The sequence below is a fragment of the Bos mutus genome, chromosome 2, assembly GCF_027580195.1.
Source record: "Bos mutus isolate GX-2022 chromosome 2, NWIPB_WYAK_1.1, whole genome shotgun sequence".
NCBI classification, from domain to species: domain Eukaryota; kingdom Metazoa; phylum Chordata; class Mammalia; order Artiodactyla; family Bovidae; genus Bos; species Bos mutus.
Window position 1 is genome coordinate 113644032 of NC_091618.1, and position 15961 is coordinate 113659992.

Consider the following 15961-nt stretch of genomic DNA (forward strand, 5'->3'; position numbering starts at 1 on the left):
GTGACTGCTATCACTTTGCTTTCCTACCGGCAATGAATAAGAGTTGCTATTGTTCCACATCCTTGCCAACATTTGATGTTGTCAGTGTTCTGGATTTGGGCCATACTAATAGGTATGTCAGTTCACTTCAGTTGCTCAGTCGTGTCCGACTCTTTGCGACCCCATGAATCACAGCACGCCCATCACCAACTCCCGGAGTTCGCTCAAACTCACGTCCATCGAGTCGGTGATGCCATCCAGCCATCTCATCCTCTGTCGTCCCCTTCTCTTCCTGCCCCCAATCCCTCCCAGATCAGGGTCTTTTCCAATGAGTCAACTCTTCGCATGAGGTGGCCAAAGTACTAGAGTTTCAGCTTTAGCATCATTCCTTCCAAAGAAATCCCAGGGCTGATCTCCTTCAGAATGGACTGGTTGGATCTCTTTGCAGTCCAAGGGACTCTCAAGAGTGTTCTCCAACACCACAGTTCAAAAGCATCAATTCTTTGGTGCTCAGCCTTCTTCACAGTCCAACTCTCACATCCATACATGACCACAGGAAAAACCATAGCCTTGACTAGACGGACCTTTGTTGGCAAAGTAATGTCTTTGCTTTTGAATATGCTATCTAGGTTGGTCATAACTTTCCTTCCAAGGAGTAAGTTTCTTTTAATTTCATGGCTGCAGTCACCATCTGCATAGTAGTATCTCATTGTTTTAATTTGTATTTCCCTAATGACATATGATGCAAAGCACCTTTTAATATGCTTATTTGCCATCTCTGTATCTTCTTTGGTGAGATATCTGTTCAGATCTTCTGCTCATTTTTAGAAATCAAGTTGTTAATTTTCTTACTGAATCTAAAACTCTTTTAAAACAGTCACTGAGACAAGTCCCAATCCTTACCAACTATCAACAAGATTCTGCTCCCGTCTATCTTATTTATGCATTTGTCATGGGTTTTTTTTTTAAGTTTCTATTCTGCTCTTTCAGTTCCTTGAATGTGCCCAGTCCCCTCATCATGACTACACCCTCTGCCTGCATCATTCATTTCATGTGCTCTTTAATAGAGAGTTCTGCTGAAGCATGATTTCCTTAGGAAGTTTCCCCACACAAGGTTGGGTCTCTTGATACACACTTTCAGAGCCACATGAGAGCCTGATCACAAGTGTGATTAAATGTTTAACACCTCTCTCTCTCACAATTTTCCCCCACTGTTGTGTACTTAGTATTCAACATTATGTCTGGCACAAGGTAGATGCTCAATAAACATCTGTTAAATTAACATTTGAGGACTGATGGAAAAAATTTACACAGTCCTCTTTTCTGCTTGTAAAGTTGAGAATGTTAGCTAGACAATCCAGCTGTATAACTTGGAAGATAAGATAGCCTTTTATTAAGGTTGAGGTCAATCTGTTCCCTTTTTTCATAATCAAACGGGAATAATAACTCCCCAAATAAAGACAAGAATTATTAATGTTTATAAAATAGCCAATTAATTTATAAAACATTTTGGGAGACTTTATAAATCTGAAATGGTATTTGGGCTTTGGTCCTTGAGTGGGTAATTAATGCCTTGTGGTATATTTTAGAAAATTTAAGGTTTTCTTAAATTTCATGGGTTTCTTAAGAGTAAAAAATATAGTAGCTCAAATTAAGTGCTTTTTTGGTCAGTCCTTATGTGGTTTATTATTTACCATTACATAATAAACCAAGGGAATAATCTAATAAATGAGTATTTTAGAGAAAGCGAGTTCGATCTTTGATGAAAACATCAATTTATATATTAATTTTTAATGAAAATATTTACCATAGAAATAATTATGCCACCTAGAATTTTGGAAATCTAGTTCCTATTTGTAATTTTGCTCTAAAACAGGTTTTGCGGAGTGAATGTTTTCTCTTTTAGGCTTTTATCATAATAATTGGAGAAATTTATTATCCTGTCTTTTCCTGAAAAACGGTGATATTTCTGATCTTGTTTCCAACCATAACTCAATCACCTGACCATCTAGTTTAGTGATCTAATTTAATATTATACATGATATGAGGTATGATGGGGCAAAACTAAGCTGTATTCTGCTGCATAGCAAATGTGACATAATACTTTTACATTATTTTTGTGTTTTTAGTAGTTTACTGATCATTAATTATTATTCTTAAAATGACAAGCGCATTTAACCTTATTCTAAAAAATACTGAAATTTAAACACAAGTTAGGCATGGAATTACACATTGATAACAGAAAAGAACAACTGATCATGCTGAAGATTAGTATAAAAGTGGCAGCTTTTAATCAAAATTGTATTGGATAAGTTTTCCAGCTGTGACCCTACATATTAAAAATTATGAAAAAAATAAATATGTGAGGACTTTAATGTCATACTGACTCATGAATAAAAGGTGCTTATTGAGTGCATCCTTGGGCAAGGTCCTGTGCACAGGTCCCATTGGGTCATGAAGGATAGTCAGCCTCAAGAGATCCGCTTAAGGAAACATTGAGAATCTATAGAAAAGACCTCTCTGATGGCTTCTGCATTATTTGGATTACTCAAAGAAAAGACACTGGCAAAGCAAGTTAAAATAGGTATTTTATTGAGAAACTTGCTGTCAGTGAGCAAGTAAAAGTTACAAATATTTTTATTTAATAAAACTAGCATATCCTTAATTCTAAAAACATCTCTTAAAAACTTCCATTATCTGAAACTGCAGATCTTTCTGAGTCAGGGTTTTCTTTTAGTGCTTCCATGGAAAAAGATGCTTCCAATTCCCTTCATGCAAATAACATGTGTAATATGACTTGTTCACAAGCAAAACAAATTCCCCGCTTGAGTTTGTGTTGCTTGCATGCATATGAATTAGTATCTTTATTGCTATCACTCTAAGTCTCCTGGTACAGCAGTGAGGCTTTATGCTTACTCCTGAGCATTCTGAGAGTTATTATGTAGTCATTAAAAAAAAAAGTTACGTAGCAAGACAGTTCTGCTGAAAACCCCATTCCCTTATTAAACTTAAAATTGGTATAGATTAATACTACACATTAATGTGTAATTTACTCGTTAAATACCCTAGGCTTCCATGCAGGGTTTTTTTTTGTTGTTGTTACATTTTGTTGCATTAAAAAGGCAGTGATTTAACCCTATAAATTATTTTCTAAATGGCCTTTACATATGACACTAAAAAGTATGAGACAAATAAATATTTGAAACAGTTTTCAATAAGTTAAACCAGTACTGACACCTAGCAGTTAAGTAGAGGTTCAAAGGTCATGCGAATAGATGTCTCTTTAATTGACCGAAGGTAAAGCTTATCTGAGGGCAACATTTAATAATTTTCAAATGTATAAATTTTTATACATGGATATTTAAAACTAAATTGTATATGTAACAGTAGGATGTTAGGTAAAGAATTTAAAAATCTTGACTTGAATTACATAGTTTCTCTTCTTTTTAACTGCAGGGAAAAGGTATAGGGTTATCCTTCTGCTCTGAGATGCTTTGTGCAAACACCAGAAATGATATTTCACATGGCAATAATTTTGTTGGCAAATTTAAATGCATCTGCTCAAATTATTATTTTTAGTACAAAAGTTAAAGATTAGACTACACTTCTGTTGATGGATTTTAGAGATAATAATATTTATGGAGGTTTTTATTCCCCTCCTAATGGCACAGATTACTATTTTGGATAGCAAAGCAAGAGAAGATGAACCTTAAAAAAAAAGTGCTTCTAGTTTTTAATGAGTACTATTTGCCGAGGAAAGGGGAAAAATAGAATAAGAAGGCCTCTCATTACAATCATTAAACTTCTTTTAGGAAATGCTATCAATAAGTGCAAAATGGTCATAATTTAAGGACCATATCCCCCCAGCAGCACACCTGCCAAATTTGGCAATTTAAAAGAATAGTAAATTGGATGTTGATTTTGAAATTATAGCACACAGTTGAAGAAGCAATGTTTTAAAATGTTGACATAATTATAGTAATTACTATATTCATTATCAGAACTTTAAATTTTGATTTGGTTCTCTTTTTTCTAAGTCAGTTTTCTGTGTGTTACACATACACGTAAAATCACAGAATATTAGCATGGAGAGGGAACATGTCAATTTTTACAGAGAGGCAACTGAGGCTCAGAAACGTGGTGATTTGCCAAAGGTCCCACAGCTAATAAGTAACAGATCTGAGGCTAAAGTATGACTCCATGTGGGCTTGTCTCCTTCATAACTTAGGTCTTAGGGGATGGGGATGAATGCTCAATTTCTTTGTATCTTTCCTGCTGGGGAATGTCCGCATTAATAGTGGGAGGACTCTGTTTAGGACTCTTCTGAAGAAATCTATAAAACAAGTACTCATCCCGAAATTCATATTCATTGGTGATATGCTGGATGACTCCCCCTTGCACCAGTCTATCTCCGTATATCACAGCTTCCCCACGGTCAGAGGCGAGGCCAACTTCAATGAGCCAGTTCACCAAGTCACAGCCACAGAAGGTCCCGGCAGAAGTCTTTGCACCACACCTGTATGTCAAAGGAATGATTCACCCATGTGTTCTGTAAATCTGGTATCAGAACTGCATGATGGAAGACAAGCCAGGAAAAACAGGAGACAGGGAAAGACAGCATGATAGTTAAGAGGTGACAGGGATGAAACTATTCTGAATATAAAGGGTTTGTTAAATCGCCTAACCCTAGAAAGATCTACCAGAGGAAAACAAAATATGCCATGCTTGTGAAAACAGAAACACTTAATGACTTAGATAATGTAACTGCATCAACAGAGAAATATTCTTTTTATAGTAGATGGTCTTTTATGATCAGATGAGTTCTGTAGATACCTATTACATATTTTATAAGTTATACTCTTAGTTAAAATACATAATTGTTTCAGGAACATTAAATAATATTTTTGAAAGTTCTCCCATGGATGGAGGAACCTGGAAGGCTACAGTCCATGGGGTTGCTAAGAGTCAGACACGACTGAGCGACTTCACTCTCACTTTTCACTTTCATGCATTGGAGAAGGAAATGGCAACCCACTCCAGTGTTCTTGCCTGGAGAATCCCAGGGACTGAGGAGCCTGGTGGGCTGCCGTCTATGGGGTCACACAGAGTCGGACACGACTGAAGCGACTTAGCAGCAGCAGCAGCAGCAAAAAGTGACAATTTTTACTAAGTTACTCAAATCAAACCTTAATATTTTCTGCTTATCACAGTGCCCACAAATAGCCTTCATGTCCTGAGCAAAATAATCTTATTGATATGATAGGAATTTGTTGCCTTATGAAGCAGGGAAAGGATAAGTGAGATCTGTCTTGCTATAAATATAAGAGTTTTTTTCATAGTTGTTGACTCTATTCCCCACACTGTACATTTCATCCCTGTGATTCATTTATTTTGCAACTGGGAGTTTGTACTTCTTAATCTCCCTCACCTACTTTCCTCCCTTCACCCTTCTCCCCTCTGGCAACCACTTGTTTGTTGTCTGTATCTATGACTCTGTTGTTTTGTAATGCTTGCTCATCTGTTTTGTTTTTTTAGTTTCCACATATAAGTGAAATCAAACAGTATTTATCTTTCTCTATCTGACTTATTTCACTTTGCATAATGCCCTCCATGTTGTCACAATGGCAAGATTTCATTCTTCTTTTGTGGCTGGGTTATATTCTATTGTGTATATATATGTATACACTATATATATTCACACACACACACAATATCTTCTTTATCAATTCTACTGAGGGACACAGGTTTGTTTGTTGTTTTTTTTTAATATCTTGGCTATTGTAAATAATACAGCAGTGGACAAAGGAGTGCACATTCCTTTTCTAATTAGTGTTTTTAATTTTGGGGGGGTAAATACACAGAAGTGGAATTGCTGGATCATATGGCAGTTCTATTTTTAATTTTTGGAGGAATTTCCATAAGATTTCTCAGATTATTTTTAATTTTTAAATTATAAACCTACTTCTTAATTATTTAAATTTTGTCTTCCTAATGCAAATACATGAATCTGTCCACAAGCATTAGTCAAGCTGTAAAACCTAAAGTGCTTGACAATAGGAAAACAGTGGCTGAAAAATCAAGATGAAATGAGAAACAGGTGACAAAAACTTTTAAAACATTTAATCATGAATATAAATTAGCATTTCATATAAAAATTAAAAAGTTAATACACATGAAACAATTTCTCAAGTACATAAATATTATTGTAACATCAGTATTTTACTTAGTAATAGGATATCTTAATTTATGCTTTGCAATGACAAACATCACTTTGAACAAAAGCCTGAATATTACATCCCAAGTCTGAGCCTTCTTCCTGCTTGTTGATTTTAAATATATAGCCCTACACCTTCTAATCCGGACACCAGCTGCTTCATATTTGCTTCTGAGGACTGATCAGGCAGTACAACTGCAGTCTAGGAAGTTGTGCAGAGTGACAGAGGACTGGAGCCAGCCTGTGCCCGTTCACCATCTGGGACGGAGGCAGCCTGGCAGCCCTGCAAATGGCAAGAGCTATGCTTCCTAACAGTCAGCAGTCAGAGTGGGCCTGGTGGAGCTAACACAGAGTTCCCTCTCTTAATTTGACAAAGCAATTTTAAATTGTTGAAACTATCCATAGATTGTACTTTGAAATCATTGTGTTTGGCCCTTTAGGGGTGGGAAACTCATTTTTCTTCATAGCTTACCATTCCCAGAAACTAGGCTAGGCCCATTACATAGATTTTGTTATCTAATGCAAACAACCCCCAAGAGCTAGATATTTTAAAGAGGAAGAGAATTAAGGTTTGGAGAACTGAACTTGCCCAATGTCACACAGCTAGTAATCTCCCACAAAGTGACAGATCCAGGGACTGAGTTTTAGTGTTGGTCTCCACCCAGTGAATTCCCTTTCTACTAGCAGAATCAGGATACCTTCTGGTTCTAATGAAATATAGTGGCATAATATATGTAAATAAATTATCCTGAATGGTAATTTTCATAGATTTTCAACTTTTCAGTTACAGAAAAAAAAGTATTTGCTTCTTTATATCATGTTCTGTTCTTTTCCTGTTTTTCGACAACCAAATATATTGGCACTAGAACATTTGCTTATTCTTTCCTGCTGTATACTCCATGCCTGAGGATTAGAAGAATAAATATGATGTCAAAGACTAAAGATTAGGACTTGAGGTCAAAAAATAAGCAGCAGAATTAATTAAAAGACAGAAATTTCACTTTACTTTCTTGATAATATCATTAGTAATATGAAGTAGCATATTACTAGCATATCCTTAGGAGATAGGGAATATAAAATCACTTCTAAATACAAAATTCAAAGTTTCGTGAGAGATATTAATGGCCAGCATGAACTGAATGTTAATATTCTGCTATATTTTGGTTCATTCTAAAGTTTCCATATTTTATATGGAAATCATAAATGGCATTTAAAAATGTAAAAATTAAAGTTATATGGCTTTTATAAATGCTGTTTCTTAAACTATAAACTGACCTATAGCTATTTTAACTTTTATGTGTATATGTGTTATTGAAAATAACAAAGTTAGTTACAAGCATGTTAGCCTATCACAAACCAAAATTAATCATCTAATATATAATTATCTAGAACCTGTACTTACCTTCTTTCCTTCACAATGTTTTGGATACAGAGGTCACGGTGATAATGGATAAATTGTTGACAGGTCATTTTTATTTCCTCAGGAACAGAAGAATCCTTATTTTCTGCTGTTTCTTTACTGTTCCATAGGAATTCAAGTCTGAAAACCAAAAATTTTAGGATGAAATTTTTTAGGAAAGAAAAGCCCTGAGAGAGCTCCTTCTTGCTTATCACTCCGTCAATATGGCTGTTCCAAAGCTATCATTCACCACAGCTGTCATTTACAACACCCAGACATCTTAGTCTCTGAAGCAGAAATATATTTAACCTGCATTTAGTTTCCTGTTCAGAGCAGGCTTGGGCAGAAGACTTGAACATTTTATAAACCCTCTAGACATGTTTGAACTATTTCAGGATCTACCAAAAAATGAAGTTCCTTATTCTACATTCTGTAGTTTTAAAATGCAAAAATAATATACAGCGATCAAGCGATTTAATTTAATTTAAATTTTAATTTACCAGAGAGACAAATAATGGGATATAAAGAACAATTCTCTTTTGCCAACCCAGACAGCAGATCTGTTGACTCTCTTAAATGATCCACATCATGAAACTAATGACTAAGCGCAGTGACTTTCCTATTACGCCTTCTTCTTTCTTCAAAGCATTGTGACCAACCCTAGCAGCTACATTTCAATAATGATGATGGAAAAAAGGAGAAGAAGAGGAACCATTTACTGGGCACTTTTATATAGCCTATAAGATAAATTCCACTAGCACTTCTAGTTTCTATTAATTTTGACTTTGAAAACAAACAAGGAAGAACAAAATTTCTCCCCCATCCCCACTTCCTCCTACCACGAAGGTGAAGTGTTCCCACTTCATTATTTTTCACAAAGAAATTCCTGACCTGAATTCAAGAAACTCTTCACCAAGCCAGTTTTAAAAAATGAAATTTAAAAAGAAGAAAACTTGAGTTTTCTATAAATTGTCAGTGTGATAGAAAAATCCTGTTGTCAAAGGAGAAAGACAACCAAATATAGACCTTTGGGAGCATACCGCCTCTTATTTCCATTTGCAAATACATTTTCAAGTTTCATTTTATTTTATATAGTTAATGGCATAGACAGAAGTCAGTTTTCATCAATTCCTATTAAAATGCAAATTACAATGTTGGATTATTGACAGCTCTTCTGACATTTTCCCTGCAGTTATATATAACAAATATGTGAATCAACAGAAAACCTTTCTATGGTGCTTAGGTTAACCATTCTGTAGTCTCCTAGAAGTTTCTAAAGGCTTAATTAAACATTTAAGTATCTTAATAAATGGCTTTGTCATTACCTTTACAGTTATAGCTTTATTTCAAAACTAAAATTACCTTCTTTTGAAAGGTAGGATGATTAAATGTTTGTCCAATCCAAAGATGCCAAAGGAAATAAACCCCTATGGAAGGAAAAAAAGGTTATTATTTTATGAGCTCTACAATAAAAGTTTAAGACAGAAATGAAAAACTTTAGTGCTTGGGGAAGTAAACCTCTGGTGATTAGAGCAACATTTTAAATAGAACACACAGGCAGACTCTATAAAGTTCAGTGCCTGATGGCAGGTACAGTTGACTCTCTATATCCACAGGTTCTGCATCTATGGGTTCAACCTACTGTGGGTCAAAAATATTTGGGGAAAAAAGTTCCACAAATTTCCAGAGAGCAAAAGTTGAATTTGCTGTGTACTGACAACTATTTACATAGCACTACATTGTATTAGGTGTTATAAGTAACTTAGAGATGATTTAAAGTAAATGGGAGGATGTACATAGGTTGTATGCGAATACTATGCCATTTTATATGAGGGACTTGAGCATCCATGGATTTTGGTACCTAAGGGTGTGTCCTGGTGCCAATCCCCTTCGGATACTGAGGGATGGTTTTATGGTATTTGGCTGCCTCTTCCCAATCATCTTTCCTGCTAATTATGATGGGTGGTATGAGTCCTGGGCAACCACACTAGCAAGCTAGCTTACTGGAGAAAAATGAAAACATTTAAGGGCTGTGGATCTTTCTGCCCCTTTCTGAAAAGAAAAGAAAATATCTCCCATTATGCTTAAGTACTTCTTTATTATTTTTCTGTTAAAACTTCAGAGACAATAGAATTAACAAGTGCTATAGTGTCTGATTAAAATGAAGTAACTGAACAAAATTTATGTGAAATGAAATTGGCTACTGCTTAGGCAAAGAGTTTGAAGAATTTGGGCATAATGAGGCAAACTAGCACCAGCTATTAGCCACACAGCAGGACGATCAGGACTGCCTGGGAAGTTGGGAGGCTGGGAACTGCCATCTGTCAGGCACAGCAGGGTAAGGATCCTCGTGCAGGTTGGTGTGGGCGAGATGAAGAATGCAGTGACATGAAGAATCTGTCTGTCTGCACTTCACATTATACACTACCAGAAAGGAATGATCCTACTACCACACCTCCCCAGGAGGAAAATGGAATGGGAGCAGGTTTTGTATCTCTCTCCCTTCTTTGAAGCACTTCAACCATAAGTTGTGGGGGCCGCATTTCAAACGCAACATTCCTGGCAGTAGCTTCTGTTTGTGAAGCTCTGTGAGTCCCAGTCCTGGAATGGCTCAGCTTGGAGTGGGCTTTCTGAATGCAAGATACTGAGTAAGACTATGATTTTTCAACCTAGTATTTTATAGTTCAGACTGTAAATAGTACCACAGTGAGGTGGACATCAAGGAGTCCTTGGCATGCTCATGTCTGACTATAATAAATGGATAGGTCACTCGTCTGTCTAAATATGCATGTTATATACTAATACATGTTAACTAAGTCATATGGCCAATTATTTCAGGTTTAATAAGCAAACCCAGTGATTTCAAGTACTGTATTTTTTCAACCTGATACTTAATCTGGGGACTAATATTTTCTAATTAAAAAGCAAGGGATTGAAGTGGAATAAAAATGTCTAGTTTTCACATGAAAATATTTTCCCAGTATGCAAAATATCATTTATTCTTTTTTTAAATATTTATTTATTTATTTATATTTGGCTGCTCTGGGTGTTCTTTGCTACACAGAGGCTTTCTCTAACTGTGGTGAGCAGGGGCTACTCTGTAGTTCTAGGGCTGTAGTTCTACTCTGTGGTTCTAGGGCTTCTCATTGCAGTGGTTTTTCTTCTCACAGAGCCCAAGCTCTAGGGCATGTGGGCTTAGCTGCCCTGATGTATGTGGGATCTTCCCGGACCAGGGATCAAACCCGTGTCCCCTGCACTGGCAGGCATATTCTCAACCACTACACCACCAAGGACACCTTCATTTATTCTTAAATCTTCAATGGAATTTTAATTTCTAATTTTTAAACTAGGGGGTAAGAGTCTACTTCACAGATATTATTGTGATGTTTAAATGAAATAATTAATGTAAAATGCTTAAAATGTTTGGCATATGGTACACTCTGAGGGAATCGTATCTACTATCCTTGGTCAAATTTTATTTATATGCCGCATGATTTTTTAAAAGAGAATATAAGTACCTATAGTTCAAGAAACAACAAAATGTAAATGAAATGTTGTGCATTTAAATAAGTGACTAAACTAAAGGCTCAAAGAAGTTAAGTCATTTTCCCAAAGTAACTTCTTAAGGCTACAATGAAGTTTAAAAAGAACTTGGAACATCTTGTCCCTGCTTAAATTACCATCCTTTATCTCAAAACCAAAGCAAAAAACTATTTGGTATTTCTGACTGAAACACTCAGTGTGCATTCTGATGACTTTAACCAATATAATAATTCATCTCTACTAGGAGATAGGCAGCAGCTGTCAGCTGTCACGCATACCAGCAGCTGGCAAACAAACGAAATCCTTTTGATTTAGAAGAAAACAACAACATCCGTACTACCACCTCCTAATCAAACCATCCAGGAAAACAGAAACTCCTCAACGTTCTCAGTAAATAAATACCTGGCCAAAGTTAAACACAGCACAGAAAAACTGTAATTCAACATATAGTCTCCCAGGCTCTTGGTTGAATAGCCACCATAAACAACTGGAAAGATTCTGTAAAGGAAGGAGAAAATAGGACTTTAAAATGAAGCAAGCTGATCATATCTCTCTATCCAGAACATAGTACAATAATTTATCTACTTAATAATTAGGAAGAAAAGGACTAAAGGGAAAAACACCAAGAGAATACAGAGGCTTTGTCTTTCAAACGAGGTTTAAACCTCTCTTCTTGACAGGTGTCATTCAAACAGCATCTATTCTGATCAGATTTGAAGAAAGAAGACATGAGCCATAATACAGAAGCTTACATAATACATCAGGACTTCAACTAGCCTAAGACAGGTCTGATTTTAAAATTAGTTTTACACAGTGAAAACAATCACATCACCGAGCAGCAATTCTTGGCACCATTTCTTAATTTTTGATTTTTGTTCTTAAACAGCAGCTAAAATGGTGCTGGCTGATATGATTCTATGTAACAAGCATTGCAGTGTGTAAAGTGTAAGAGAGTTTCTTCATAGGTTACATGGTCCATTGCCTATCACTAGGCTAGTTATACTTGAACCATCACAAAGAATTATATAATAACTAGTAATTCACAAAAGAAGACTTTGTAGAACTAATTTTTAAAAATGCTTTGATAATCAAAGAAATGCATTTTAAAATGAAGTGCTATATTTCACTTATAAAATTATCAAGTAAAAAATCTGTAATAGTCAATGTTGGTGAGAGTACTTTACAAACCTATACTACTCCTTTGGAAAACAACTTAATAGAATGTATCCAAAGACACAAAAATATTTATGCTATTTAATCCAGGTTTTCCAACTTTTGAGAATCTATGATAAGGAAATATACTGCATTGAGATGTTTATTAGTGAATTCTAAAAATCTAGGAACAATCCATAAGAAAATGATTGAGTGAATTGTAATGCATATCCTCTATAGTTTATTGAGGAGCTATTTAAAGTAACAATTAGAACACTTTTGCAGCAACATGAAAATGTTTGATATAAGTCACAAAGCAGGACATAAATCTGTATGTATTATTAGAACCATGAAAACTATATTAAAAAAGAGAAGGTAATAGTATGATGGATATTTTTCCTCTTTTCTCTATGGTATCCATTGTATGAAGTCCTTGTATTATTTTCATAATGTAAAATTATTTTTAAAAGTTTATTTGTCTGAGGACTGTCTTCTGAGAGACCATGTAGACATTTATCTACTGAAGTCAGTCAAGGAATAACTTAGGACTAAGTAGCCTTGTATACATCACAGACATAACTGGTTTTACTCCAAATTCTAGGTTCAGAGCATAGGATGAGTAAGTATTCAAAGCAAAATGAGTTACTGAAGCACTTAAGCAACAGAGTGATGTGAATTACTCATTCTTCTTCCTCCCAAAACATTAGCTCACGATTAGGAGATGCTAGTGCTGCAACTCCCCTGGGAAGGAGCAACCAAGTTTCTCCCAGATGCCTGGAAAAAACCTTTGTCAAACATTTAAAGAAATGGCTCCCAAACAAAATCAAAAGAAACATTTACAGCAAACAGGCCAATAATGAGAAGTAAACACAGCAACACATGTCGAGTCAGTTGCTGGTCTCCACTGTGTAGATACTGCTCTTCTTCCTGGGCTAATATGCAGCTCTGGGAGTTACAGCGACTCACACAATGTTCATCTATAAAACAGTAAGCACAACAATTTGTAATCAGAGCTTTTTATTTGAATGCATTTTAAATTCATAATGACTTCCTAAGCAAACCACTACATATGCACATTCTCAGCTCAGAATCAGTATATTATTTTAGATGAAGTCTAAAGAAGGCTCCTTCGTGTTGTTTTAGGAGAGTTCTACTTGTAGAGTGTTTTTATCCAAAAAATACAAATACATGCAATAGTTCCCTTCTACATTATTTGACAGTGTAACACACACACATGCACACACAAATTTTTAAGGCTAATGTAAAAACAAGTTTCTCCTGTTAAAGAATCTACCTCTTGGTATGAATATCCTATATTGGCTAATAGCAAAGCAAATTTACCACTTGCCTTTCATAAAAAGTTTAGAATTTGCTTAGAAAAGATCTTTAAGGAACCAAATAAAAAATATTTTACACTTTGTTCTGTTTGCATATGGAAGCAAGTCCAAATCATAAGCATGACTTTTCTTTGGCCAAAAAGAGAAGTGAGAAGCCTTTCACAAGAAACCTTTATCCTCTTACCTCAGCTCCCCTATATCAATGGCATCAAAAGTAGGAGAAAACATTTTTACAAAACAGATGCTAGTCTAACATACAGTCTATTACAAAAAGTCAGGGCTTAAAAAACACCATTTTACAGCTCTTACCTTCAAGCTTACAAAAACTGTATTTCCTAAAGCCTCTTTTTAGAAAAGAACATACAAGCATTAAACATAGTATGACATAATAGTAATAGCCTGGATGAAAGTTCACACAAAATAAAGGTTAATAGCAAAAAGAAAGTAGGCTGCCGAACTGTTTATATAGTATGATCCTGTTTTATAACAGTTATTTGTGTATATCTTGGTGTTGAAAAATTCTAGCCGTGTATATAATAAACTTGGTCTTAAAATATTATGTACAAATATGATAAAAATGCATAAAACCCATTTTACTATCTTTTATCTGCATTTTTACATATTGCAATATTTGTTTTCATAAAATATGATCAGAAAATCTAAGAAGTTCCTATATTAAAAAGGTTTTTTCAGGAATCAGCATATTAATGGAGAAATGATATAAGCAAATTGTAACAGGATTCTGGGGGGAAAAAACCCTCCACCTGGGGTTGATGAGTCAAATCACATGTTGAATTTGTCAATGGACCTTACTATTAGGTATATTGTGTAGGAAGGAAAAAGTAAGGAGTAAAGCCTTGGGAATTCTGATGTAAAGAAATATTAGCTTTAGAAAAGGGGCACACAAGTAACTTGAAACACCTGTAACTGGATACCAAGAGAGGTTTCCTGCTGAATGTAAGTGAAGGCTCAATATCTGCCCGAACAATAATACAACAACTGCTGCTGCTACTATGCTTATCTTTAAGTTTTTATTTATTTATTTTTGGCCGCACTGCACAGCTTGTGGGATCTTCCCCAACCAGGGATTGAACCTGGGCCACCATAGGGAATGGCCAGAATTCTAACCACTAGGTCACCAGGGAAGTCCCTGCTTCCACGTTTAATAAGCATTTCGTTTGTACATTACTCACTGTGCTAAGTGATTAGCATGCATCATTTCTTATTATATTTGCAACATTTTTAAAATATAAAAACATTTGGCAGCAAAACAGCTGACATGCTCCATCATAAAGAGGACTTTGTGGGCTTTCTCTCTCTACTTTGATTTTTAAAAATAGGCATAATTGACTGAAGGTACATTGCAATTTACATATATTCAGTTGTTTTAAATAATTTGAAATTCAGACCATAAATGTGATTCAGTCTGCTTATTAGTCTATACGTCAAAAGGTTATTACTTTTAAAGATTTTTATTATTTTTTAAGAAAGGGCATATTTTAAAGCATATGGATTCAAAATGTAATTAAGCACTAACTAATTAGTCTTGGCCCTGGGGGAATGGAGTGGGGAAAAGTCTCAGCTTCTAAAATGAGATGCCAAAGAGAAAATAATGATCCTTAGGGCAAACTTCTTGGAATTACTACTCGGGTTAAATTTACTGGAGAATTTCCATGCAAATAAAAAAAATAATAAATACCCTATCTGTGCACAATTATTGTATTATTTGCACTTTCTTCCATCTTATGAGAATATTCTCAAACAGAAATTCTATGTAGAGTTCTTTTAAGGCATAAGATTAAAAAATCGTTTGTTCCTTAGGCTCATCCTTATAGCCTAGAGGCACTTACTTTTCTCAAATGAAGGAGTCACAGACCCACTGGTGGTTATGTCTGCTACTGGCTCCGTGGATGGGCAGCATAATTCACCATTTCCCATAGAGCAGGAGCAGCAACCTATATAGATAAAATATAGGTTGTGATGGGAGAGTCCAATCACAAAAAAATGGACAATGTAAAGAGATGCCAAATAAAACAACCCCCCCCCCAAAAAAAAAACACAAATCCCCGAATTCATTTATATACACACAGAGATTTTCCATACAGCCTCAATGTATGGGTAACTATCAAAAAGTATTTAAATGTGCTTATGTATAAATTAACATTTAAGGAGTGTCAGACAAAGGATCAGCCCCTTTACATACTGCCTCTTCTTTGTATAAGACAAAGAAAATGTTTTTGTTTGTTCTCCAGCTGGTATCTTTTTTGGAACACCAGGGAATTCCCGTAATTAATTAAATTTTTTTAAGGAAGACGTTTTTATCCATGCTATGTTATT

General features: G+C 35.2%; 1 protein-coding gene across 5 annotated transcripts in view; it reads right to left on the bottom strand.

Annotated features, from left to right (window-relative positions):
• Positions 1–4107: 4107 nt before the first annotated feature.
• The window catches only part of GPR155 (G protein-coupled receptor 155), a 38585-nt gene continuing 26731 nt past the window's right edge, over positions 4108–15961 (bottom strand). For 4 of the 5 annotated variants that reach the window (XM_005907233.3, XM_070358594.1, XM_070358611.1 and 1 more), the window contains 6 exons: positions 15475–15579; positions 13128–13264; positions 11538–11633; positions 8955–9019; positions 7596–7733; positions 4108–4495 (listed from right to left, as the gene is read on the bottom strand). In XM_005907233.3, the coding sequence (XP_005907295.1) occupies positions 4204–4495; positions 7596–7733; positions 8955–9019; positions 11538–11633; positions 13128–13264; positions 15475–15579 (833 nt within the window). In that variant the 3' untranslated portion in view covers positions 4108–4203. Of the gene's footprint in view, positions 4496–6943; positions 7097–7595; positions 7734–8954; positions 9020–11537; positions 11634–13127; positions 13265–15474; positions 15580–15961 lie in introns of those variants that run through there. The other variant, XM_070358616.1, reaches the window with a different exon arrangement.